The sequence below is a fragment of the Oryzias latipes genome, chromosome 12 (assembly GCF_002234675.1).
Source record: "Oryzias latipes chromosome 12, ASM223467v1".
NCBI lineage: Eukaryota > Metazoa > Chordata > Actinopteri > Beloniformes > Adrianichthyidae > Oryzias > Oryzias latipes.
The window spans coordinates 23,304,066-23,330,067 of NC_019870.2; the positions used below are offsets into that span (position 1 = coordinate 23,304,066).

General features: G+C 39.7%; 1 protein-coding gene across 1 annotated transcript; it reads right to left on the reverse strand.

Annotated features, from left to right (window-relative positions):
- Positions 1-561: 561 nt before the first annotated feature.
- Positions 562-25,626, reverse strand: LOC101175419 (coxsackievirus and adenovirus receptor homolog). The gene is made up of 6 exons (XM_011481999.3): positions 25,224-25,626; positions 23,214-23,418; positions 18,106-18,258; positions 17,181-17,303; positions 10,776-10,917; positions 562-1,018 (listed from the first exon to the last, which is right to left on the reverse strand). The coding sequence occupies exons 1-6, from the start codon at positions 25,437-25,439 to the stop codon at positions 805-807; spliced, it is 1,053 nt and encodes a 350-aa protein (XP_011480301.1). The 5' UTR covers positions 25,440-25,626; the 3' UTR covers positions 562-804.
- Positions 25,627-26,002: the final 376 nt, after the last annotated feature.

A 26,002-nucleotide genomic window follows, 5' to 3' on the forward strand; every position in this document is an offset into this window, starting at 1 on the left:
TTTTCTTCTTAATTGGCATCTATAAATTTTTCAGGTTCAGCTCAGCCTTGCTGAAAAAATTTCCAACAATTGTCAGACTGTCTATTTTTTCTTCTTCATTTTTCAAGGGGCCATGGTTCTGCGTCATGACATTTTTGAGCAAAGAAAAAAATCTGGCTTTGCATCAGTCACTAAAAAAAAAAATGGATCTTTACACTGTAAAAACGGAATCTTACAAAAATAAATAAGACCCTCGTTTTAGAAAAAAACGATTTTCTGTCTTGTTAGAAAAACTCTTTTCTGTAAGCTTTAGTGCCTCCGTTTTTCAATAGCAAAAGACTGTTAGTTTGAAAATATGTTAGTGATTAGAGTGTTTTTCTTTAAAATAAAAAATCTTGGTATTTTTCTTACCACGTTGGCATATTTTGCTTATGTAAATCAAATCTGCAAAGAGGTAAGAATCTTTGACTTGTTTTTAAAGGGCCTCTTTTCGCAGTGCAGCCACATCCTCCTACAGGTGTTTTTTTACATCTGTTTTTGTTATTACGTGTTCAAATGAAAATCAAAAGGGTCTGATTTTAGGGCAACTTATGACTTTAACACCAAGGATTCACTTGAAAATCGTAACAATTACACACTCGAGAAAAAAAAGAAGAAAAAAAATTATATGGATGTGTATTTTTTTTCCTTCTTTAGAATATTGTTCAATTGTTTCTTTTCTTCTTTGACAAAGTGGTCCAGTTTTGTTGACTTCCAAACACCCTGAAACCTCATTTCATTGTGACACATAAAGGCAAAGCCTTCATGGTTTATGTCTGTTTCTGATCACACTGCAAATCCATACTTGCTGTCATTTTTCAGTGCAGTGTGTTTGACCGGAGTGTCATGGCTGCTGCTGGGGGGAGTTCGTGTGCTTCCCTCATCAAAGGGGCTTGCGTCGTCAGTGTACACCTCAGAGTAAGGCACCGAAGGTGGTCCACTGGAGGTCCGTCCTGAGTACACACTCACCGAGCGCCTGTCAGGAGGCAGCGCGTCCTCCCTGTTGGACATCACAACAGAAACAATTAGGATTTGAGTTATTGAACGCTGTTCAAAAGCATGACAGAAGAACAATGAAACTAGCGAGGCTTTGGGTCCATCTTCACTACATACGGTACCAGCTTTCAAAAATGTTCATGCTTAGAAAGATTAGCACATTTTATAATGATGCAGATTTGCAAAGCTGGGAATTGTTTTTATTAGCATTAATTAGATTTAATCTATTTATAAAGTACTAGTTAGGGCGGCAGTGGCTCAGGGGGTTGAGCAGGTTGTCCAATGATCAAAAAGGATTGGCGGTTCAATCCCCGCTCCCCACAGTCCTCTGTCGTGTCCTTGACCCTTCACCCTCCAGTGTGGCTCTACTGGTGCGTGAATGCGTATGAATGTCTTGGTGATGGTCAGAGAGACCGTAGGCGCGAACTGGCAGCCTCACCTTTGTCATCACCAAGTATAAACGAGGAGTGAATGAAAAATGGACACATTGAAAGCGCTTTAGGCATCTGGAAAAGCGCAGGTAAATCTAATCCATTATTATTTTTAGTTTACAACTGAAATTGTCTTGAAGTGGCACACAAAAAATAAAAAAACAATGGACAAAGCTTTTATTATTATGATTGTAATAATCCAGTTTAAAGATCAAAGTTTTCTGTGTATTCTTCTTATTAACAAAGCAAAGCTGCAGTGGAAAAATGGAATGAAGTTGTCCTGTTCAGCAGCTGAGCAAACATCAGAGCTGAAGGTCTCTGGTGTTGGACAGATTTTACTGTTAGGTATTTGTAACATGAATATATTTGTATAAACTCTCTTTGTAGTTCCTGTTTGAAACATGAAGGGGGAGGAATCACTAATACATACTGATTGTGTTTTTATATATAGTAAATGAACCGCATGGATGAGAAAAGAGAGAATATGGGATATTATAGATGGGGGGGCATAGGAAAAAGGGGGTCACAAAGTTAGAGGCTAATTACAGAAACACATAGGAGAGGGTAGGAGTAAAAACAAAAGAAGCTGTAAGTTGCATGAGGTTAATTATTCTAACTTTCACATGTTGATGTTTGCCAACAGAGCTGGGCTTGTCCACAGACACACTGATCCACACACACTCAAGATGGCAGGTTTGGTTTTCTGCCTTGCCAACACTTGTGTGTTGAAGTGTCTTTGGGCAAGACACTGAACCCCACATTGCCTCCTATGGTTATAGGTTGGTGCCAGTGTTTAGCATCGGAGCTGCCATCAGTGTGTGGATGTGTGTGTGAATGGATGAATGGGACTGTGACTGTAAAGTGCTTTGGGAAGGTAGAAAAGTTCTTTACAAGTATACAACACCTACTATTTACCATTTACTTGTCAAGCATAGATCATGTCCGCACACATACAAATATCCTTTTGGGGGGCTGAGTAGTCCTACCACTGTGTCCGAGATAAAGGACAGGACCCCACCCACCCAAGAATCCCCCAAGCCTCAGACAAGAGGCCCACCACCACCCGGGAGACCTGAGCACCCCGATCCCCCGACCCCAGACACAATCCACGGCCCGCAAGAAACATCTGCATCATAGTTTGTGCCACCATCCTTCTGTCCCGCAGAGAGCCAGGCAGGGCCAATGCCTTCTGCCCAGGAGGAGGGCCCCAGCACGGGGTCCCTGAGAAGAAAGGAAAGTGTGGACCGACCAGGCATCCTGGTGTTGGAAAGGCTAAGGAACATGAAGGTTGCTGGGACCCAAACCAGCAACAAAGGGACACGGACACCCCCAGCCTCAGATGTAAGTGCCAATAATGTCACTTTATGCGCGCTTGTCACGACTAAACAGAACTGGCCCAAACACAGAGTCCACACCATGCCTGTTGTGTGAGAAAAAAAAAAACAATTTACCTGTACAAATTAAATCTGTTACAGAAGATTAATACCAGTTTAAAGCTGTTCTTGTGATCCCAGTGACATGTTCCAGTCTCTGCAATAACATTTTATGATTGTGATTAATGCAGCACTGAGGTCCAAAAGAACAAGTTCAGACCCAAATCCTCTGTCTCACTGATGTCCTTCAGAGAAGCTGTTTCAGCGCTATGATGTGCACTAAACCCTGACTGAAACTCTTCAAAGAGATCATTTCTATTCAAACAGCCAGTCAATATTTTACCAATGTTCTAAAGAACTATAGAAAAATAGTGGGATTGAATGTAGGCCGGTAGTAGTAAAAGACCCCTCTCATCCTGGACACTGCCTTTTCAGCCTCCTCCCGTCAGGGCGGCGCTTTAGGACAATGCAAACCAAAACCACTCGCCACAAAGACAGCTACTTCCCCCGAGCTGTCACTCTTATGAACTCCTGACTCCAGACTACTCAAGGACACTGTACAAGCACAGAAACTGTCAAACTGGAATTACTGCTGCTGCATTTTTGACTTTTTTATTTTAATCTATTTCTTCATTTAGTTATGTTTATTTATTCATACAGCTACCTTACATCTACCTTCTTTTTATTATTTATCTTTTTATTATTTATCCTTTTACCTTGCTAGTTTGCACGAGAGCACAAGTAACCGAAGACAAATTCCCTGTACGTGCGCTGTACTTGGCAAATAAAGTGATTCTGATTCTGATTCTGCTTGTAGATCAAGGCTAGACGTTTTAAGTTGAGGGTTAATTACAACAACGGTAAAATCTTGAGGAACAGAGTCTGTCAATAAGGACGTATTAATCAGATGAAATATTGATTTCAGAGAAAATCTCCCCAAACAATTGAGTTGGTATTAAACCCAAGAGGCAAGCTGAAGATTTACAAGTCATTACCTAGAGCTCAAGAGGTTCAGTGATTACTAAAACGGACTCCTGAAAAACTATCAGCTGCAGTAGTTGAGAGGTTGGTCTTGATTTTCTGTCTGATTAAGCTTGGTTTATTTGTGAAGATCTAAAGCAGGGGTCTGCACCTTTTAACACTAATAGAGCCATTTGGGCCTGTTCTCTACTGGGAAAAAAAAAACCAAAAATACAACACTTTATTTATGGTTATGAGACCATAAACTAATTGTTTGTCAAGTATAGCTATACATATTTAAAATCATTGCATTTTGGGGTCAAGGGGCCTGTCCCGCCCATTGTTGGGTGAAGGTGAGGTACGTCCTGGACAGGTTCTCTGTCTGTCACAGGTTCACTTTCTTTTTTAAAAGAAATTTAAAAGAAATTACTTTTACTTTTGACTGCATCACATTAAAAGTATTCCATTCTATCTCTAATGAGATCATCCTGCTGCAGAAAAATTACTTAAATTAAAAATATAGAAGCCAAGTCAAAAACAGCAGTTTCTATTATTATGACTCAAGTCAACTTCAGTGCTCTGTCAGGCTTTTCCTCCAATTAACATTGAATATAAACAGGATCCAATCTAAAAATAAATCTATATACAGCACAGAACAAAAGTTTGGACACACCTTCCCATTCACTTGAATGAGAAGGTGTGTCCAAACTTTTGGTCTGTACTGTATGTAATTACAATAAAATACTCTAAGGACTTTGCTTCGGATTTTGCTATGCAGCAGAAGATAAGGATATGGGCTTTAAATTGAGTCTAATAATAAACAGTTGTTACAGTAGTTGAACCATTCCCATCATTTTGTTCAGTTATCTGACACAGGTGCATTTAGGAACAGTTGTAAAGCACACCATACCTCTTGACGTAGCTTAATCTCAGCAACTACCGGTAGTTCATTTTAAGAGCACCTCAATTCAGAAATATAAAGGAAAAAACCCAACTAACTAAAAAAATTAAACTAAGCTGAGTCTTTATTGTTTCAAATTAATGACTTTTTTCTTCAAACTCATAGAAGCACAGGTGAGTGATAAAAAAGCCACATGTGGCTCAAGAGCCTAGTTTGGATGACCCCTGATCTAGAAGAAAACATGGTTCAACAGAACTCTGACCTACAGTCAGTCTGACTCCTGCAAGGTTCATGTTTGCTCCCATCATGTATGAATAATGGGAAGTTCTAGCATTTTGTTGGGCCTTCTCACTATTCATCAATAAAGAGATGTTAGTGAATGGCAAATGAATAGAAAGAAGGTATTTGAATCCTTTTTTCTTTGAATTAAATATTGGTATTTTCTGACATAGATTGAGTTTATGGCGTTTTGCTTTCAGGTGCTGGATAGTCAGCCAAAGTAAATTTAAAAACTGTTAAAAGAGGTTCAGATAGTACAGGACAGGATGACACATATTTTCCGGCCAAATGTTAGAACAAGATCAAGCATTTGTATGGGTGAATGAGTAGATCAGTGCACTACTAGAGAAAATGTAAATGACTTTAATGTGGAAGTTTAGGGTTTTTTAAGCTATCATTTTCACATTTACATGAATCCCCCTTTGTAATTAACACTAAATCATGTTTTTTAAAACTAGTGACAGTCAACAGTGCTTTTAAATGAAAAAAGTAAATCTCAGACATTCAAATAAGCTTAACCAGTTTTGGTTCAATGACTTTACTCTATATCTGAATTTTAAATTGCAGCAACACCCTTTACTCTGTTGTTTGACATTTAGCACCAAGCCTCTTGAAACTGTAGGTGGCGGACATAAACCTGTAAACAGTAGAAAAATTAAAAAAAACCTTCTCTGCTTGTCTAGTGTGAATACAATAGGCTAGAAGTGCATTCAAGAACCCACATTTCAGACATTCTTGACCTTTCATCACATGCCTAACGTGTCAGCTTAACACATTGCTCATGGTGCAGCCAGGTCTCTGTTAGACAAAACAGATCAATCCAGTTATCAGCTGTCAAATCCTTTTATCAACAGAAACTTTGAAGAAAGATCTCTTATAAACCCCATTTTATTGCTTTTTAATCCTCTAAAGTTAAATCCTTTAGTCAGTTTTAATGAGATTTGTATTATTTACTACTTTTAATTACATTTTAGTGATTTGAAAGCAAACTCAGTTTCAGTGGGGTAAAGAGCAGATGGCCACTGGGCCATCGGGATAGTTGGTACCGTGCAACCTCGCAACCAATACTCAGAAACACAATTTTCATCTTAATTTTCTCTATATATGTGTAAGAAAAATCCCACAAGAACGTGCTAAAAACATGATTTTCATCAAAGTGGGTCTTCATCAAGCAACTGATGTTGAATAGGATGATCTGTTTTTTTTTTTAAACAGGACAGGACTTTATTTTCTCTATATTCATTAGTTCATTATTAGTTTTAATTGAACTTTTGATCTTGATCTGATTGGACAAACGTTTAGATCAATGTTTGTAGGTAAAAAAAAATGGAAGTCAGAAAATGAGAGGAACTTGATCTGTCCAGTAAAACACTGCATTCACATATGACCGATCACTTAGGTTTTTTTTGTCAGTCCTCAATTACCTTTTAAGTCATGTGCATGTTAGAATTTAACCCTTGTGCAATCCTAGGCACTTTAACGTAGGGAGTTGGGTCATCTAGACCAGTGTTTTTCAACCTTTTTGGAGCCACGGCACACTTTAACCTTGACAAAAATCCCGCGGCACACCAGCATCCTAAAACAAAACAAAAAAGCAGAAACTCAGTCTGTTTTGATCTACACCCCCCCCCCCCCCGGGCAATCTGACGTGCATTTTTGTGATAATTGTGGCAGAAAAAGCAGGAAGTTGCAGATGTTTTTTCTAAAAGATGTAATAAAAGTTAAGTTACATACAAACTGTATGTTCGTTGTGGTTTCAAGACGTGTAACAAGAACGACTCATTGTACGCTGAGGCGCTGTCCATTTAAGCCAATGCATCATGGGAGATGTAGTGTGAATACTGCGAGAAAACGGCAGAAAGACTCGCGTCTCTGAGCTTCATTGTTTTGTTCACTTGTTCCACGGTCTGATACCGGATTCTGTGGAAAGCTACACCGCTAAAGACGAGCTTTAGCTGGTGTTTTTGTTGGAACTGAGAGACTTTATGAGAGGAATCGGAACAAGGAAGTGAAGACTTTAAACACTTCTGATTGGTCAGACTGATGACATGTGATTTAGCCTTCAAGAATGATTGGTGGAGTCGTGGAGACGGTGAAAGCTGCGGGACTTTTCAGAAAACAGTTATAGCTGAAGCTAAATCGCGTTACCGTAATTCTTATCAAAATGTCTTTAATAGAATCAAATAAACACAAAGAAAAAAGCATTTTATGATCTTTCATATTCCTAACTACTCAGTGTTTTCTCAGGACCTGTATGGATGAACAAAGAGCTGATTTCCTGGAGAGGGGAAATGTTTTTAGATCAGTTAATGAGGGCAATTTTCCACGGCACACTTGACCATCTCCCACGGCACACTAGTGTGCCGCGGCACACTGGTTGAAAAACAATGATCTAGACCCACTAGACAGTGCGCTGAACCTTTTTTCTTCAATGATTTGTGATCTTCACTGGTGTCCATGGATTACATGAAATCTTTTCACCTTTATCCACTTTTGTCATGGTAGGGAGAACACGTCAATGTAAGGGTGGGGTCATCTAAGATGGCACAAGGGTTAATTAAGGTGTGACACTACAAGTGGGTTTGGTGTGTGTTTTTTTTTCCATGCCTGGTTTTAGGCCAGGGCAGTCTGTTAAAAAGAGTCTGAGTCCTGTTTTTGAAGGAAATACTCAGTGGAGTGTGAGAGATTTGAAATCCTTTCATACAGCAGAGGGTTGGTTTTCTGCTAGAACTGATCCAGAGAGGGGCAACACGCTTAACCCGGTCACACACCTCTGCATCTGCGATCCTGTAGAATTCACTTCAGTAGAAAGAGGAAGATGTGTTTTCCCAGGCATTGGAAATGCTGCATCAGAGTGATGGTTGCGCTACAGCTATTAACTGTTTTGACAATCTTTTTTTTCTTCACTGACTATTAATCAGGCAGCACTGAAGAAGAGAGAGGAAGCTGGGATTTCAGGTCAGTTAGCACTGTCTTTAAAGATAAATAAACAAGCAAAACAAACCTGGACAGAGCATGTGAGGAGGAGGGAAACACTGAAGCACTGGCCTACTTTACAGCAAATGATATGATGACTTTAACAGGAGCTGCAGAGAGACCCAGGGTTTAAAGTATTGATGAGATACTTTTTTAAAGATGTTGTTTCAGTCTTTGCAGTGAGCTGATGACTGCACCATGCAGACGTCTACCTAGATGATTACTGCTTTACTGATTGACTCAAGACGAAGTTCTCTTTTTTTAAATTTTTTTATATCTATTCCAAGTTTACTGAAGGTTGTGCCTGAGACACTTCCCTGACTTGTGGATATAGGCTGTCTGTCTGCAAAAAACCTGCAAACCTGCATAGGGCACACATTAAAAATAAGGAATTAGCCAAGTGGTGAGAGCCAGTAGAGAAAAAGTGTTCACGCTCATTATTTTCTACGAGCTTGAGGAATGAGGAAGATCTACTGGGTGATTATTCACTCCACACGGCACTCATTAACCCTTGTGCTATCCTAGATGACCCCACCCTTACATTGACGTGTTCTCCCTACCATGACAAAGGTGGATAAAGGTGGAAAGATTTCATGTAATCCATGGACACCAGTGAAGATCACAAATCATTGAAGAAAAAAGGTTCAGAGCACTGTCTAGTGGGTCTAGATGACCCAACTCCCAATGTTAAAGTGTCTAGGATAGCACAAAGGGTTAATTAGTCCTCACTCTGAGCCATTAGTGCACTTTCTTATCAGCCATGATCGAATTCCTGCCTTTAAATTCATAGAAGTCTGTTTATTCGCATTCCAGACATTTTGCTGGCTCACATTCGCTCCGTTCTCCCCCTTGCTCTTTGATTTGAAGTGGTCTGGGCTCAGGGGTCTCTTCATTTGGTCCGAGGTCAGCCCAATCATGCAAGACGTCTCCGCCACAGAACCCCAGAGGCTTTATATATCACCTAAACACCCTGTGTGTGCAGCATTTGCATGCAGTCAGTAAGGAGCCAGCACTTGCACCTTGCTAACAACTTGAGTTTTGCGTAAGGCCCTGTACAACATCAACTGAACATCAGTAGTGCATGAAACTCACAATATCCTTATAAATACTTCACGAGATACCTACCACACACACATCAATGGTATGTTCTATTGTCATGACGTCTCTTAAGGTAGCTGTACAAACGTCAAGGGAGCTGTAAGGAACTCCTGCGCTTCCCCTTAACCCTTGTGCTATCTTAGATGACCCCACCCTTACATTGACGAGTTCTCCTTACCATGACAAAGGTGGATAAAGGTGGAAAGATTTCATGTAATCCATGGACACCAGTGAAGATCACAAATCATTGAAGAAAAAAGGTTCAGCGCACTGTCTAGTGGGTCTAGATGACCCAACTCCCAATGTTGAAGTAGGATAGCACAAGGGTTAATTAGTCCTCACTCTGAGCCATTAGTGCACTTTCTTATCAGCCATGATCGAATTCCTGCCTTTAAATTCATAGAAGTCTGTTCTTAGTTCTTTGACAACCATCACGGAAAAAGCCACTGTACATTTATAAGAGGAGTTATTTATGTATCAAGCAACTTCAGCATTATGACCTTAAACATCAAATCAGAGCAAAAATTCCCCTCACTGGATAAGGATTTGCAGATACCTTGAAAGAATTCTATGAAGGCATTGATGACGTCTGTATTTGTAAGACATGAAATTAAAGCTGATTGGGAGTAGAATACATTTTACTTGGTTGAAGGCTTGTGCCATTTTTCCTTAATAATAAAACTTACTTATAAATATCCCTGGATTTAAAGGATTAATGTATTTCATGTTGTTAAACACAGTTTATTTTAAAACATCTACATTCGGAATATTTGTGGTGTTGCACTGTATTCCCATTGTCGACTCAAAACACTTTCAAGGTTTGACTGAAGAAGACTGCTGACTTGACTGTTGTCCTGAAGATGATCACTGCCACCTCACACCAAACACAAAAAGTCACTGCTAAAGAAGTTGGCTCTTAACAAAATGCTGGATTCAAGCACATTGACTTACGGAACAAAACCTGTGAAAAAAACTTCTGACTCCAAAAGAAATAACATAATGGACCTCTGCTGTAGTCAGAGCTTTGAGAGCCAGTATCCAGGTTACAGACTTTGATCGTCATTTTTAGTGTCAAGTTGATCCTGAACCAGAAACAACAGGTGGGTCATACCCGGCGAGGAAAAATACAAACAAACCTGTCGCTCAGAGAATCACCATCCTTATTTCATGTAACAGAAAATACTGCATTTCTTTTGGAAATTAAGGTCCCAAATTTCAAAAGAAGAGGAGAGATACACAGGATCCAAGTTGATCCATTTTCTTAGTGGCAGTTTGTGCAGTTACCTTGTCCAGTGGTGTTGCTCCACAGTGTTTTACCAGCTTCAGGGTCAGTGCATTCATCTACCAAAATGTTTTTAGAGCAATTCATACTTTACTCTGCCGGCCAGATTCATTAGGATGGATAGTTTTATTTCCCAGCAGTACTTGGTATCTGCCTTCTCTCCTAAAGTGCAATCCTTGTTTTAGGGATCATGGAGTCCTTGTAAGTGACTGGCCAACACTAACGAGGCAGAGGAGCTGAAGGAAGCTATCAGAACATTCTGGCAGCTTTAGCTGACCTTGAAACTGCATTTTAATAATACAACTTTTTCTAAAATACAATCCAATAGGCTTTTATGAGTTTCAATACACATCAATAAATTATTCAAATATTTAGACTTATATAGACTAACAATAATAATAGTGACGGTAAAGATTTTGGGTCCAGTGTTTGTTTTTTTTTGTGGTTCAGCCAAATCTTACCTGATCTCGTTGGAGAACTCTTTCTCATTGTAAAGTCTGTTTCTCAGCTTCCAGTAAAGAAGCACAAGGAAGACGAGCAGGATGAAGATGAGGAGGAGAGAGCCAACAAGGGTGCCGACGATCACCCCAGTTCTGTTTGGAGCTAAAAAAAAAACCCACAAAGAACAGAAAATCAACGACAAAAAAGCAAAACTGTGTTCCATTGCATTCACATAATTCGTTTTTTCTGCCTTTTATTGCAAAAACCGACAAGATGTCAACAATGATGGTTGAAAAGCTTCTTTTTAACCCTTGTGCTATCTTAGATGACCCCACCCTTAGATTGACGTGTTCTCCCTACCATGACAAAGGTGGATAAAGGTGGAAAGATTTCATGTAATCCATGGACACCAGTGAAGATCACAAATCATTGAAGAAAAAAGGTTCAGAGCACTGTCTAGTGGGTCTAGATGACCCAACTCCCAATGGTAAAGTGCCTAGGATAGCACAAATGTTACACATTATATCAGCCTTTATCCTGAGATCCTGCTTCTAATGTCCAGTCATTTGTGCAGAAGCTTTTCTTGAAATGCAAGCATCCATTACAGAAGAAGTTTCTTTAGATGTTTGTTGGGGAAAATCTAGGTTCTGTCCTTGTTTGTCTGTCGAAGATTTGTTGCTTTCAGCTACACTTTGTGCGAGTGAAAGACCCTGGCATTCAAAATTGTGTTTTCTGCTATTGTACGTGTTTCATAGAAAGGAACAAAAGTAAGGAAATATATTTGACACTCAATGAACTCAATGAATGCTTTTCAAGGTTTTCTGCTTTGTCTCTGCTTTATACAACGGTTTGTATTGCTAAAAAAAAAGTATTATCACAGAGCACGACTGTGGTGCAAGAAAACTGCATAATAGATCCCTTAGAACATAGAAAGTGTGAATATTTGTGGCTGCATCTGTCAAAATAGCAGATCAAGGACTGGGTATTTAAAAAGCAAGAGAAGTTGCGCAAATAGGAAAGTTTGTCTGAAAGATAACCTGATCTATTTCATCAATGCAAATCCTGAAGAATTTTAAATAAAAAGATTCAATTCTGTCTAAATCTCTGCCGTTCTTGTAGTGTTAAATGATTTTAATCAGGGTTTTTTCTTTGAAATAGACTTTAATCGAAATAATAGACTATCCAATGGTTAGTAATGCATTTTTTTTAAATGAACAAATGAAAAAGGATTCTTTTTTATTTTGGGTCAATAAGTTAATAATTTGGGTTAATACGTTTTTTTGTTTTTTTTTAATCAAGTCCCGTTAATGTATCTGATTTGTATTATATTATTGCTATTTTACTTTTAGGTTAACTGCAAATTTTACTGAATGTATTGTTCGATATATATAATCTTGTTTTTATCTTTCAGGGTGATTTTAAATTCTACCTATAAAGCGCCAAAGGAAAAATAGCCCTTTTTGGCTAACTCTGGCGTATTGACAGGAGTGTTTATTATTATGCGCTGTCCCTGTGTCAAATAAATAAATCAGTAATAAATACACATTCCACTCCAATCATCTTTGATTTATTTCTTAAGCGTTCCCAGTGGTCTTTTAACCCTTGTGCTATCTTAGATGACCCCACCCTTACATTGATGTGTTCTCCCTACCATGACAAAGGTGGATAAAGGTGGAAAGATGTCATGTAATCTATGGACACCAGTGAAGATCAAAAATCATTGAAGAAAAAAGGTTCAGCGCACTGTCTAGTGGGTCTAGATGACCCAACAACCAACGTTAAAGTGCCTAGGTTAGCACAAGGGTTAATAATGATTACTTTTAGCCAAAATCCAAAAGTCTGTCATTTTCTAGAATATAGTTTCTGCAGAGCGGCAGGAGTTTATTAGAATTTACCTCGGAGTTGTGGGTGGAACTGTTGGCACAGAGCAAACCTGGCTCCACTTTCTGTCATCCATCAGTTTACATGCCCTCCCACTAGTTACCACCCCTCACACGCCCATTCTAACATTAGCGGTGCAACAAAAATGGCGAGCAATATTGGAGCTATCCAGCCATTGAGTTTTGAAGAAAACAGTTTTGAGAAAAAGATGTTCCGGCACATGCATCTAGTCATCTGCAATTTAATACATTGGAAGGGGGCCCGCCCAGCATACTTTCTATATCACAAAAATTATCTCTTTCCGATAGCCTTTTTTTGTCTGCTCCTGCTTCACAACCTGCTGTTTTTTTTTAAATTCTATCTTTCATTCATTCATTCATCTTCTAAACCCGTTTTTTCCCTTTTGGGGGTCACAGGGCTGCTGGAGCCTATCCTGGCCACTCTTGTGTGAACGCAGGGGACATCCTGGACAGGTCGCTAGACTGTTGCAATGCCACTGATCACATACCAGTGTACACTCACATTCAGACCTATAGAAACAATTTAGAGAAACCAATTAACATATGAAGTATGTTTTTGGACGGTGGTAGGAAGCCGGAGGCTCTGGAGAAAACCGACGCATGTACAGGGAGTACTTGCAGACTCCACATAGAGAGATCCCCCACTGATGTCCCAAAATTGGATGTCCACACATGTGGACGCCAGGTTTTCATTGGTTAAAGCAGCTAGTTTTATAAAGTCCTCAAAGGTGCAGTTCTTCATTAGTAACAACATCATACAGGTATGGACTGGTTGTATAAACTACAGCTTTGCTGCTCTGTCACTGCAGAGCAGCAGATTAATGTTTTTTTAAACCATTAATGGTTAAAAAAAAGAAGTTTGTGCTTTCCTCTGATGAATCCTTTTCATGAAATCTGCAGCTTCTTTCAAGAAATGAAGCCCACTTAAAATAAAATCCTGTTTTTCTAAATTCATATCAGACACATTGTGCAAAATTGTTCCATAACCAGCAGTGAGTGAAAGGACAAATTATGGATTAACAAAATTTGGTAAAATTAAAAAAAGAAAATATAAAAAACTGAATAAAATGTTGTTTTGGACACCAACCCACAGTATCACAGTGGATGCCTTGAAAAAAGTCTCTTATTTCTGTCAAGGGGATCAAAATAAAAATAAAGTGTTATTCCAATTGAAATATCTAGTTAGAAGCTTTTCTTATAAATACCAAGGAGAAGAAAATGATGGTGCACAGCTAAAACTGGATCCATCCTCCTCAGTTTGCTTTAATGTAGCAATCTAGACACAGCAAGGTACAACAAGCTGTACCCAAAGTTTTTAAACTGTTACTCTTTCCGTGGAAGCAAACTCATTTTCCAGATCTCTTCCCCCTTGTCATAGCATAAAACAGAATAAAATGTAAGTAGAAATGAAATAAAAATCAATAAAATAGCTTCCATAATCTATTAGGAGATTGTCTGACCAAGAAATCAACAACTTAAAAGCTCATATTATTAATTAGATTTAAAATATATATATATAGTCAGGGTCCTGTTTAAAATAAATGCTACTATTTGAGATTAATAAAAAAGTTTAAACACTAAAAAAATTAAGTTAAACTAAGTTAAAAAGAAGTCAAACAAATTTACGGTATTCTATGATGCCCTGGTGATTATCTTTCAAAGATTCTTGTCTTTGTGGCTGAGCCCCAGGGCAACAATCTTTGGTCTGAAGCTGCAGCTCCACTTGAAACAGAAATGATTCATTTGCTGCTCAAAGCCACAAAATTTCTGAATCAAGGAGCTGTGGGCTAGCGCTAATGTGTGTTCAGGGCTTTCTTATACAGAGCATGAGGCGTGCAGAGACTAACTCATTAATGGATCCAAAGAATGTCGTTTTCTTCTATAAGCATGGATCCGAGTGCAGATTTTTCTTTCTCTAATAGCCCGCTGAACCACTGGCTGCATTTCCTGCTGGTGCTTTTATAGCTACCTCATTCATTTCATGCGACACAACTTTCCGATACGTCTACTTTCCATTTTTGCCAGAGCAGCTCGGATCTGCTGCATTAACTCATTCTGACAGATTGTTTAGTTTAAAAAGCCTCCTAAAGCCATTCTGGGAAAACAATAATATGTGTACCTTTATTCTGCAATTTGGTGTCAGAGTTGATTTTACACTGCTCCCAAAAAATAAAGGGACCCCTAACAAAAACACATCCTATACCTGAACAAATGAAACATTCTTTCTTAGTGCTCTATTCTTTACATAGTTGCATGTCCTGACAACACAGCCACCCAAAAATTATTGTTGGAAATTAAATTTACTAGCCATTGGAGGTCTGTTGTGGAATGATACGCAAAATCAAAGTGAAAAAACGCACTACAGGCTGATCCAACTTCGACAAATCAAAATGAGGCTCAGTAGTGTGTGTGTGGCCTCCACGTGCCCGTATGACTTCCCTGCAACACCTGGGTATACTTCTGATACCTTTGTCTAGCAGTATCTGCTGACACACTCCTGCCACATGAGGTCTAGAATTGTCTTGCATTGGGAGGAACCCAGGGCCAATCACACCTGCATGTGGTCTCACAAGGTCCTGAGAATCTCATGTCAGTACCTAATGGCAGTCAGGCTAATTTTGGTCAGCACATGGAGAGCTGTGCGGTCCTTCAAAGAAATGCCACCCCGTTCTCCACGCTGTCACGTCTGTCACATGTGCTCAGTGTGAACCTGCTTTCATCTGTGAAGAGCACAGGACACCAGTGGGGAATTTGCCTATCTTGGTGTTCTGGTAGGGCCTCGATACTCTGGACACTACGCTGACAGACACTGCAAACCTTCTTGCCACAGCTCTCATTGATGTGGCGTCCTGAGTTGTACTACCTGTGCCACTTGTGCGGGTTGTCGACGCTGTCTCATGGTATTGCTGGAGTGACAACACTGTTGGCATTCAAAGTTACCAAAATATCAGCCAGAAAACACAAGGATGGAGAAGTTGTCTGTGGTCACCACTTGCAGAACTATTCCTTTATTGGAGGTGTCTTGCTGATCACCTATTATTTCCACCTGTTATCCAGGCAAATGCACTCATAGGGCCCTAGGGGTGCTGTCGCACCTGCCCTTTATGCCTTGTATTAAAAAAGTTCCCTAATGCCCACTTTTTATAATTTTTTTTGTGTTAATATTAATAAATTCCTGTTAGAGATACCAGAAAAACTTGTCCGTACAAAACCTCCCCGGTATTCTATCGGACCCATTTTCTTGTCATCCGGATTTTTTTTATCTGCCGCTTCTGTCTTAGCGGCTCCGTTCGGACTCAGAGAGGGACAGCGAGAGAAACTGTTGTCCTACAGAAAACTGAAGGTGTACAGTGAAATAACTTGAACCTGTGAGTTCCGGTCTAACTAGTTGCTGTTTTGAACGAGCATAAATGTGGTTCATATTACAGAAAAACGGTCTATATTAGCCAGGGAGTCCGTTTCTGCCAGACGTCAATTCAACACAAAGCAGATCATGCAGGGACAGGAACCTGGGTCCTTAGTACAAAATAAAACACTAGTGGAATTTTCAAAACAATTTAATCGTATTTAGGGTGTGTTTATAGCTTCCTGACTACAAGTTACTCTAAATGTATCTGTTTAATGTAATACTTTCTGAATAAAATAGCCTTCTTTAAACTCTGCATCGTTGTGTTTCATCATCTTTTCTATATTAACATATTGTAAATAAAACAAAGCCTGTGTTTAGAAGATAAGATAAAGTGATAAACTGAAGGAAATCATGTTGAGAATAATTTGTTAACCGGTAGATAAAAAAATGACAATTTACCTACACAGGTCACTTGCCAAGTATTTATCTATTAGTACTTTATTTTTAGATGTTACTAAATTTCCACAAAAACAATGTTTGTTTTTGCTGCCCTTTTCCAACTTGGAGCCCCGGCCCCTCTAAAATCATGTTCCCGTCCCTGCTGTTGTCTATTCCACCTCCACAAAAACATGTGAAATTGATTGTCAGTCAGTGTTGCTTCCTAATTGGTCAGTTTGATTACACAGAAGTGTGATTTACTTGGAGTAACATTGAGTTGTTTAGGTGTTCCCTTTATTTTTTTTGAGCAGTGTACTTTTGGCAGTTAAAATCTCACTTCTTGATTTTAACGGATATTTGTACGGTAAGTGCAGTCTTTTTGCGGCTTCATGTTTGCTTTTCATTTATCTAGTGTATCACAAACATGTAGATAACAATCCTTACAATTTCAAAACACTATTTTTTTACATTTTTTATTACCTTCTTCAAATTGTCAATGTTGTTTATCTGTTTTGTGAAGAAAGTTGTGACTTTAAACACAGGCAAATGTGACCTTTTTCTGTCAACACAGGGGATGACAGAAGATGATGCTTAGCATACGTGCTGAAATGTGATTCGTGAAGTAACGGGTTGGGGTCGTGACAGGACTACAAACAGAGTGAAATCCAAAATTTGGGTCTTTTTCCCCCCAATGTGTGCCATGCAGGAGCAATCAGTGTGCAGATTTACTCTCTTACGCTTGTTGGCTTTCAGGTTGATCCTGCAGCGCTGAGCTCCAACAGCATTGTTCACCTCACAAAGGTAGGTACCGGCGAAGCTCTGTGAGAGGTTGCTGAGCCTCAGCTCGCCAGTAACGCTGTCTGGGGGAACATGCAAAAAAACATACTCAGAAATCTTTAGAAGATGATACGGACATGTGCTGCTGTGTTCAAAAGCTATCAAAGATGTTTTGTCTTTTTGAAGCCTCATTCTAATCATCTTTTGATCTCTTTTAAAGTGTTCCCAGTGGTCTTAATTATGATCATGCAGCTTTTAGCCAAAATAAAAAAAGTGTTTTGTTTTCTTGGACAGAGTTTCTGCAGAGCGGCAGAAATTCATTATACATTCATTAGAGTTGTGGGAAGAACTGTTAGCGTGGAGTAAGCCTATCCTTGTTTCCCATCATCCCTTTGTTCACACTTTGTCCGGCTGGCTTACAGCCCCTCACAATCCCAACCTAACATTACCGGTGCAACAAAAGTGGCGAGCAATACTGGAGTTATCCTGCTTTACAGTTTTGAGCCAGATGCCAGCTCAGACAAGGAAAATGAAGATGTTTATGGATCTAATCATCTACAAGTGTAGTTTGTACATAACAACTCAAAGTTATTTTAAACAACATTTTTTGTCTGCTCCTAATTGACCACCGTTTGAGGAAAGAAATACTCAGCAACGCAACTTAATGTCCTCAATCGTGAGAAAAATGCTACAAGAACATGTTAAAAAACACCAAAAACATAATTTTCATTGGAGTGGGTCTTTTAACGGCTGATGTGCCATAATTCTTGTTGCATTTTGGCGGTTTAGTTGTCATTTTTGCCCTCAAAAGCAACAGAAATGATCTACACACAAAAAAGCTTTGATGTGTAGTACTGTGGTGATGTCAACAGAGGTCAGACTTACTCTGCGTGGCAGCAGCAGGCATGGGACCCATGCTTTCTCTCCTCCATGTGTATCTTAAGGGAGTGGAGCCTTTGGCAGACTGGCAGTGCAGCGACACGTCTTCTCCGAAGAGCTGCTCGCCCTGTAACCAACACTCTGGCACAGATGGCTTCACTGCAATCATTAAAAAACAAATGGATGAGTCTGGACATTTTTAGCCATTTTTTGCTCTAAAGATATGGTAAGAAACAGCATAAAAACAATGTAAAGCATCTACAGATATATTTTTAATAGACATTTGCTAAATAATTAACAGAATTTTAATGCACATTTTCTATATCAATTAGAGTATTTTCTTAATCTAACGAGGGGAATTTCCAACACGCATTGTTGCATAACACAAATAGATAATCTAGCATTAAATTTGTAAAAAAATTAAGTTTAAATAAATAAAGCTGCAGGATGAATCACTGGAATTCAAACATTTAACATCCACCTTAAAAAGACCTTCTGCTTCTCCACACTATTTGTTGTTTGCTGCTTTAAAGTAACACGAACAATTCACTAAACAATGTGCCTTTTTTTTTAAGAAGAGATCATTTCTTGTGATTCATTTTTTATTGCAAAAGCTAGCTGGAAGTTCTGTTGAGAAGAGAAACATTGAGGCACAGCTTTAAATCCTAGGGCTCTAACTCAGCTAAGTGGTAGTATGATGACAGGAGAGATGATGGGTGAGGGGTGGCAGCGGGGTTGTTTTTTTTATCACACTAAGCAAACACAGTTAAATGGAATAAATCTCTTCACTGAAAACCAGATTAACCCTTGTGCTATCCTAGGGACTTTAACGTTGGGAGTTGGGTCATCTAGACCCACTAGACAGTGCTCTGAACCTTTTTTCTTCAATGATTTGTGAACCTCACTGGTGTCCATGGATTACATGAAATCTTTCCACCTTTATCCACCTTTGTCATGGTAGGGAGAACACGTCAATGTAAGGGTGGGGTCATCTAAGATGGCAAAAGTAAACGGAAAGAACGCCTGATCGGAAGAAAAATGTGTCGTGTAAACACGCTCTTCGGAATTCTCTGCCCCGGTCAGATTCGTTAGGATCAAAGTTTCTTTCCGATCGAGATAGGTGGGTTATGCCGATTGTTGATCCGATCGTTGTTCATGTAAACGGTTCATTCCGATCGTGTGTCACTGCTGCTCTGGTTTAACGTCATGCATAGACGATGTTTCGCTCCAGAGAAGGCTTTGGAGCTCAAACAGGACCGACCAGCTGCTCTGCAGACGCCCGGTGTGAAGCGCCGCTCTGCCCTCGCCCCGCTGGCTCTTTGCCTCTCCGCTCTCTTGCACCCCTCATGAGGGGGTTGGGGGGGGGGGGTGCGCGTTGTGCCCCTTGATGTCTGGACCCTGCGCGGTCCGGACTCGGGTGCCGGTGGACAGAGCGAACTGTGTCTCTGAGCAGAGCAGTCAGACTTATAATTTTGTGTTTGAGGGGAGGGGAGGGTGCTCTGGCTCGTCCCTGCTCCTGCTCCTACACTTGGCTGTGGACCCTACTCTGGCTCGTCTTGCGCCCCCAGTTCTTCCCCAACTCCATCTGGATGAAGCCCATCTGCTACACTATTAAAACATGTAGTTGTAGGTTTAAATAAGTTAATTCTTCTCTTAAGAGTTCTGGTACATCCCCTGTCCATCCTGGGAGAGGATCCCTCCTTCATGTGTACATCCCTGAGTTGTATTCTTTTTCCCCCCAGAATCCATTTTATCTTACTGAAAAGGAGGGTCTAAGGGCAGCGATGCCAGTTTAGCTTAGTATGTTTAGTCTAGTTTAGCAATTACTTTTTGTATTTTATCACTGATTTCATGTTCTTATGCAATTACCGGTATGAAGCCCATTGAGACAACTATTGTTGTAATGTTGAGCTATATTAATATAATTGAATTGATTCAGTATGGGGCACGGGTGGACTGCACATCATTGTTGACCACTTGGTGAGGTTGGAGAGTGAAAATGTTGATGCACATGCCTGAACAACCCAAAGAACTGCAGCCAACAACGCCTGTATGGGTCAATCCCCATTGCATGTGGCTAAGACCTCGCTGAATTCTTACTACAATTTACTAATATTTTTCCTTGTTTTTTTCCATGTTATTACACAACATCCCAGACAGCGCAACTAAAAAGGGCAAGCTTTAACAGTGCTAAAAACTAAGTGGAAACTAAATGATATCAAGTCTATTCTGTGTAGTTCCCATGGTGAGCATGAACCTGAAACACTTTCTAGAATGGAGTCCCCCAGAATTTGACCCCAGGACGACTGGACATTTCACCTGCACAACTACCCTAAAATTATGTAAACAGATAAAAGAAATACATTTAAATGTCATCCAGACAACACTTAACTAGCTGTTTTTACCAACTACCCTTCATGGAGTCAAATGACTTTCAGTTAGACAATGAAAAAACAGAACTTATTGTTTCTTTGGAAACAGGAAGGAGAGTTACAAAAGAGCTCGGCTCCAGAACAACTAAGACAAAACTAATATGAAAAAATGCCATTTGTAACAGTTGACCCAGAATTGAGCATCACTGCTCAAAGACTATTAGTCAACCAGCTTTTCGTCATCTTAATTAAAAAAAAGAAGAAGCAATTCAGTGGTCCTGATCTTCTGCATGTTGGACTACTGTTCTCTGTCTGTTCTACAAAAACAGCTCAGATTCTGAGGCTCACATTGCTTCTAGAAGTTCAAATTTTTCCTTCTCTCATATGAATCACTAAATTGTTTGGCACCTAAGCACATGTCTCTATGTGGAACACAAACCCAGCAAGACTCTGGGATTTCCCTGCAGCAGGCAGCTGGTACAACCTCGAGTCAGAACCAGACAGTGTGAAGAAGCAGGGTGGAATCCGTTTTTCAATGTACTCAAATGTCTGCTAAGTTTACAATGAAGTCTAAACTATGTTAGATTCACTGCACTTCCCACACTCAAGCTGCTTTTTCTGTCTTTGGGTATTCCTAAGCTTTTTTCAGTTTTTATTTTTTAGTATCATCATTGCTTCTTATTGTGTGTTTTCCGATTTTTATGTTTGTTTTTGTTCCAACATTCAATTTCCCATATCTTTTTTAAGGAATTTAAGTGTTTCTCTTTGGGCTAAAGGGTCCAGAGGTAAAGCGGTGATCAGATTGGCGCCATTGTTAGGCAGTGAAACTGCCGTCAGTGTGTGAATGTGTGTATGGGGAGATGGGATTGTGACTATAAATCACTTTGGGCCATTAACGAAGGTAGAAAAGCGCAATTAGCCATTTGCCATTTGCCATTTTTAAATTACATTTAAAGCTGTCTAAATTTGATTTGCATTTGAATCAACTGATACAGCATCTTTATACATAGTCTCTAGTTAATTGCAGAGAGTTCGTTAAATGTTGGGACTTCAATATTTATTTAACATCATGATACATTGTGATAAAGTTCACCAGCACCATTCGCCTAGCAGGGCTGCTCGTTCCTGGTCCTGGGGATCTACCACCCTGCCTGTTTTCCAGCTCTCCCCTGCACTGCTTGCTGCTGATTACCTGGATCAGGGGTGTTCATTCAATCAGAATCTGGAGATATGATTGAGCTAATCAGCAGCTAGCAGGGCTTGGAGATCTGGAAAACAGTCAGGGTGGTAGATCTCCTGGACCAGGAATGAGAAGCCCTGGCCTATAGTTATCTGGGCTGAGGTCAGCTACAGCTTAAGCTAAGAGTGTTTTTTATCGTGTGTGGATTGTGATTTTAAGAGGAAACATGACAAAAAGAAACACTTTCTAGCAGTGCTTCATCTTAACAGAGAAAATTGTTGCTTTCTTTCTGACCACCTATGGCTGCAAGTTGCCACCCCTGCTGTTGAGCAACTCTATGCAGGAAAGTGGACTCTTTATAGATATCCAGCTGAAGAAAGTAATTAACTCACTGATCACAACTACTCAAAATACAGTAGATGTGACTATCTGTTTTATAACAAAGTTTTATGTCTTAAAAGATTACCTTTTAAAATCATTCATTCATTCATGTTCTATTCCGTTTTATCCCTTTCGGGGTCACAGGGCTGCTGGAGCCTATCCCGGCCACTCGTGGGCGAAGGCAGGGGACGCCCTGGACAGGTCGCCAGTCTATCACAAGGTCTTTTAAAATCAGATTACAGAGTTTATTTTTACTTCTCTTGGTGAGCAAAAAGTAGTACACTTGAAGTTTATTTTATTAAATATACTTGAGTATATGTATAGCTAGTATATTAGACCATGTATTTGTAGCTTTTATGTAGTGTAGGAAGTATACTAACTAAATCCATCTTTAAACTAAATTGGAACATTCTAAGTTTACAGATAGTATACTATAGATAGTTTATAAATAATACTGTTGAAGTATACTGCCTCACTTTTAGAATAGGTTATGCTTGTAGTACGTACACTTAAATAGACTAATTTTGCTAAAGAAGGTAATTTTTCATTTTGAAAGGAACATAAGTTATGAAATTATTGTCATATTACTAAATTTTGATCTAAATTTAATATAACTAAAAAGACAGTTTTTTACAGAAATGCTATACTACGTAGGAGGTTTACCCTGAGAATAAATAGGATGAAAGTCAATGAGTAATTGGGCCTAATCTCATAAAGTATGGGGACAAAGGTGTAGAGTGTTGCGAGATACTCTTGAGACAGAGGAGCAGGGTGTAAGAGTCAATGTGGGAGATGTGAAGCTAGCTGAAGTGGCTGAAAAACAACAAAGCCCAGATCCCTTGAGAGCTCAAACCCCAGACAGTCATGCAGTTCCAGAAAAACAAAGACATAGCTCTGTGGTGATGGCAGAGGAGAACCAGCAGACAATAGAGTAATGGAGTAATCAGGATACTGAAATTGCCAAACGCTGGTCCGGCACGAACAGAAGTGGCGTGCGACGGTGACAGGAGGAAAGCAAATAACAATTGTTCGGAACGTTTTTAAAAAATAGAGCACAAATGTTGTGTATTCCTATAAAAAAAACTACATGCTGCATAAAATGTGAGCCCCTCAGGAGTTGGTAAACACACATCAGTGGCACCAGGAGTGACAGGCTCTAACAGCAGAATGGACCAGCTTACCCATCACCACCAGTGACGTCTTCTGCATGTCCACCCCTGGTAACTTCTTCACTTTGCACTGGTAGGTGGCGCTGTGAGCAGGTGACAGCTGGTCGATCAACAGAGAGGCATCACCCTTGGAGGGGTCACCTGCAGCGAAGCTCAGTCCCCCTGACAAGGGACGGTCATCATGCTGGTACTGTGTGCTGCTCCCGTACGACAAGAGCTGCCAGGAAAATGAAGACAACCGAACGAGACTTCAGCAAATCACTCTGAAAGGTGCAGTTAGATGCAGAGTAATTTCTCAATTAGAGAACAAAATGCAATGTCAACGCCCCCCTACGCCTGTGACCACACTCAAATCACACCCCCAAGTCAGAAGCTTTAATGAGACTTTGTTTTAAATCGTTCAAATCCTGTTAGTCTAGTTTTTTTTTCTGTAATGTGCAGTTCTGTCTTTGCACCATCACTGGCCTTTTTCCAGCAGCAACAGGGAGCATTTTTCCAGAAACAGTGACAGACTCAGTGCGTGACTCTTGCCAAGTACTATGAGGCGGGGCAGCAAAATGAGAAAGTATTTGGAGGAGAATGCACTTAGACAGATATATTTCTCTTAATTAGCACAGGCCCACTCAGGGGGACGTGCAGTCTGTCTGCAGGACGGAAACACAATCCAAAAAAGAACTGTTAATCGCTGTCTGTGCATAATTAGCTTCTCTTTTTGTGTCTCATGAATGTACAATTGGGCAAATGTTTTCTCACATATCAGCATAATAAGTGTATTAAGCTGTCAGGATCGCCTGGTTCCAGCAGTTTACATTTAAATCTTTCAAATATGTCAATGCTAAATTGATATAAAGTTCAGCCTTTTGTGTCGGGTCAGTTCAGGTGTAACAATCAGGTTAATATATGAGTGTTTATTTTCCCTTTGTACACAATCTGTAATTATAACTTCTCTAAAGCAGCACAAACTGGATCTTGTCAGTTTTTGCACTCTTTCACTTTACTTGTTATCTAACAAAACAAATGTTATGCAGTTTTGAAGCAAGTTTAAAAAAAACTCCAATGAAAATTGTGTTTTTAACATGCTTTTAACATATTCTTGTGGTAATTTTCCGATGATGGAAGACATATGTACAGAAAATGAAGTTCAAAATTGCATTTCTGAGTATTTCTTTATTCAAATCGTTGTGAATCAGGGGCATAGAAAAAAAATGCAGTTTGAAAAAGAGCCTATAGCTGATTCATCCACTTGTAGAACACTAGTTCCATGTACGCCATTTTTTGAGCTTTTGTGTGGCTCAAAACTGTACAGATGGATATCTCCAATATTGCACGCCATCTTTGTGATACCAATAATGTTAAACTGGGGGTGTGAGGGGCTGTAAGCTAACCACAGAGTGTGTAAACACATGGATGGTGGGAAGTGGGGCAGACTTCCTATCTGCCAATGCTCCAACCACAAGTCAGAGGTGAACTTCTAATGAACTACTTCCACTCTGCAGATATCTCCTAGTAAATTACATAGTTTTTTTTTATAAAAATGGCAGAATCATAATTAAAAGAGAACTAGGGATGCTTTGAAAATATATCATCATGATCAGAATGGGACTTTAAAGAAATAACCTTGTTATAATCTTGAATATGTGAGAAAAAAAAGTGTTAGCAATGTTTCAATTTCCCTTTTTATGTCTTTTGTTGACTGTCATGCTCTTCTCATCCAGGTTTTCTAAACGCCAGTGTGACCACAGACTTTAATTTCATGGATGAGCTCTTTTTAGATAGTTTTCTTGTAAATACGGATGTGTCTTGGAAAGACGAGTGGAGAAAACATTAGCTTTATTTGCTCACCCAGTCTTGGCTCATCATCAGTGTGCTGCTCAGCAAATCAATAAATAGTGAGGAAACTTGTTTGCTGTTTTGAACTAAATTTCACAGCAAAACCTTTAGTTTTACTATCAAAAACTCCAAGCGGGCTTGAATCTTTTGACAGGTTTATGCAGTGATCTACTTCTTTCTAACTCTTCTTACCATTTGATCTTTCTGCGTGCTGTCCGGACTCACCACAGACCATTCGATGTCAAGCTCTCCAGTGTCTAATGGACCTGGAGTGTAGCTGCAGTTTAGTATCATGCTGTCTCCGGCAGCTTTTTGGATGGCCTGCAAACCCATAGATGTCACTTTCATCGCTTTAGCTCCTTCCAGACCTGAGAAAATGAAGTCAGTCCTTAAAATAATTAAGCCCATCACAACAGTTTCTTGTTTTCTTTGAATCAACAAAAACTCCTTTCTTTTAATATGAACTAATAGTGGAGCCGGTTAGGTTGATATTTCCGACGACGCATTTTGTGGTACAAGCACCAAATTTGACATGGTAGTAATTTAGGATCCCCTTTCAGAAAGGCATGTAAGCCACGAGATTAATCCTAAAATCCTAAAAATCCACCATTTGTAAAGATGGTGGCCATACACTTGATTGTAACAAAAATATTCAGCCCCCGTCTCAAAAATATGGGCCATTCATATATATATTTTATACAGTGGGGCAGAAAAGTATTTAGTCAGCCACCAAGTTCTTCCACCTAAAAAGGACGTTATGACATTTTTAACCAAAATCCCACAACCTACGTAAATGTCTTAAAAACCATATTTCATGCTTATCTGAAGCCTCTGTTTCCAAAATCTCCTCCACGTGGGCGTGGCCGTTGGTTCTAAGCTGTGTAGCTCCGCCCTTGATCCCCCCTGTTTGCAAGCTGTGTCTTGCATGGGTGAAGAGCTTGACACAAGTGGGGGCACAAACAACACCGACT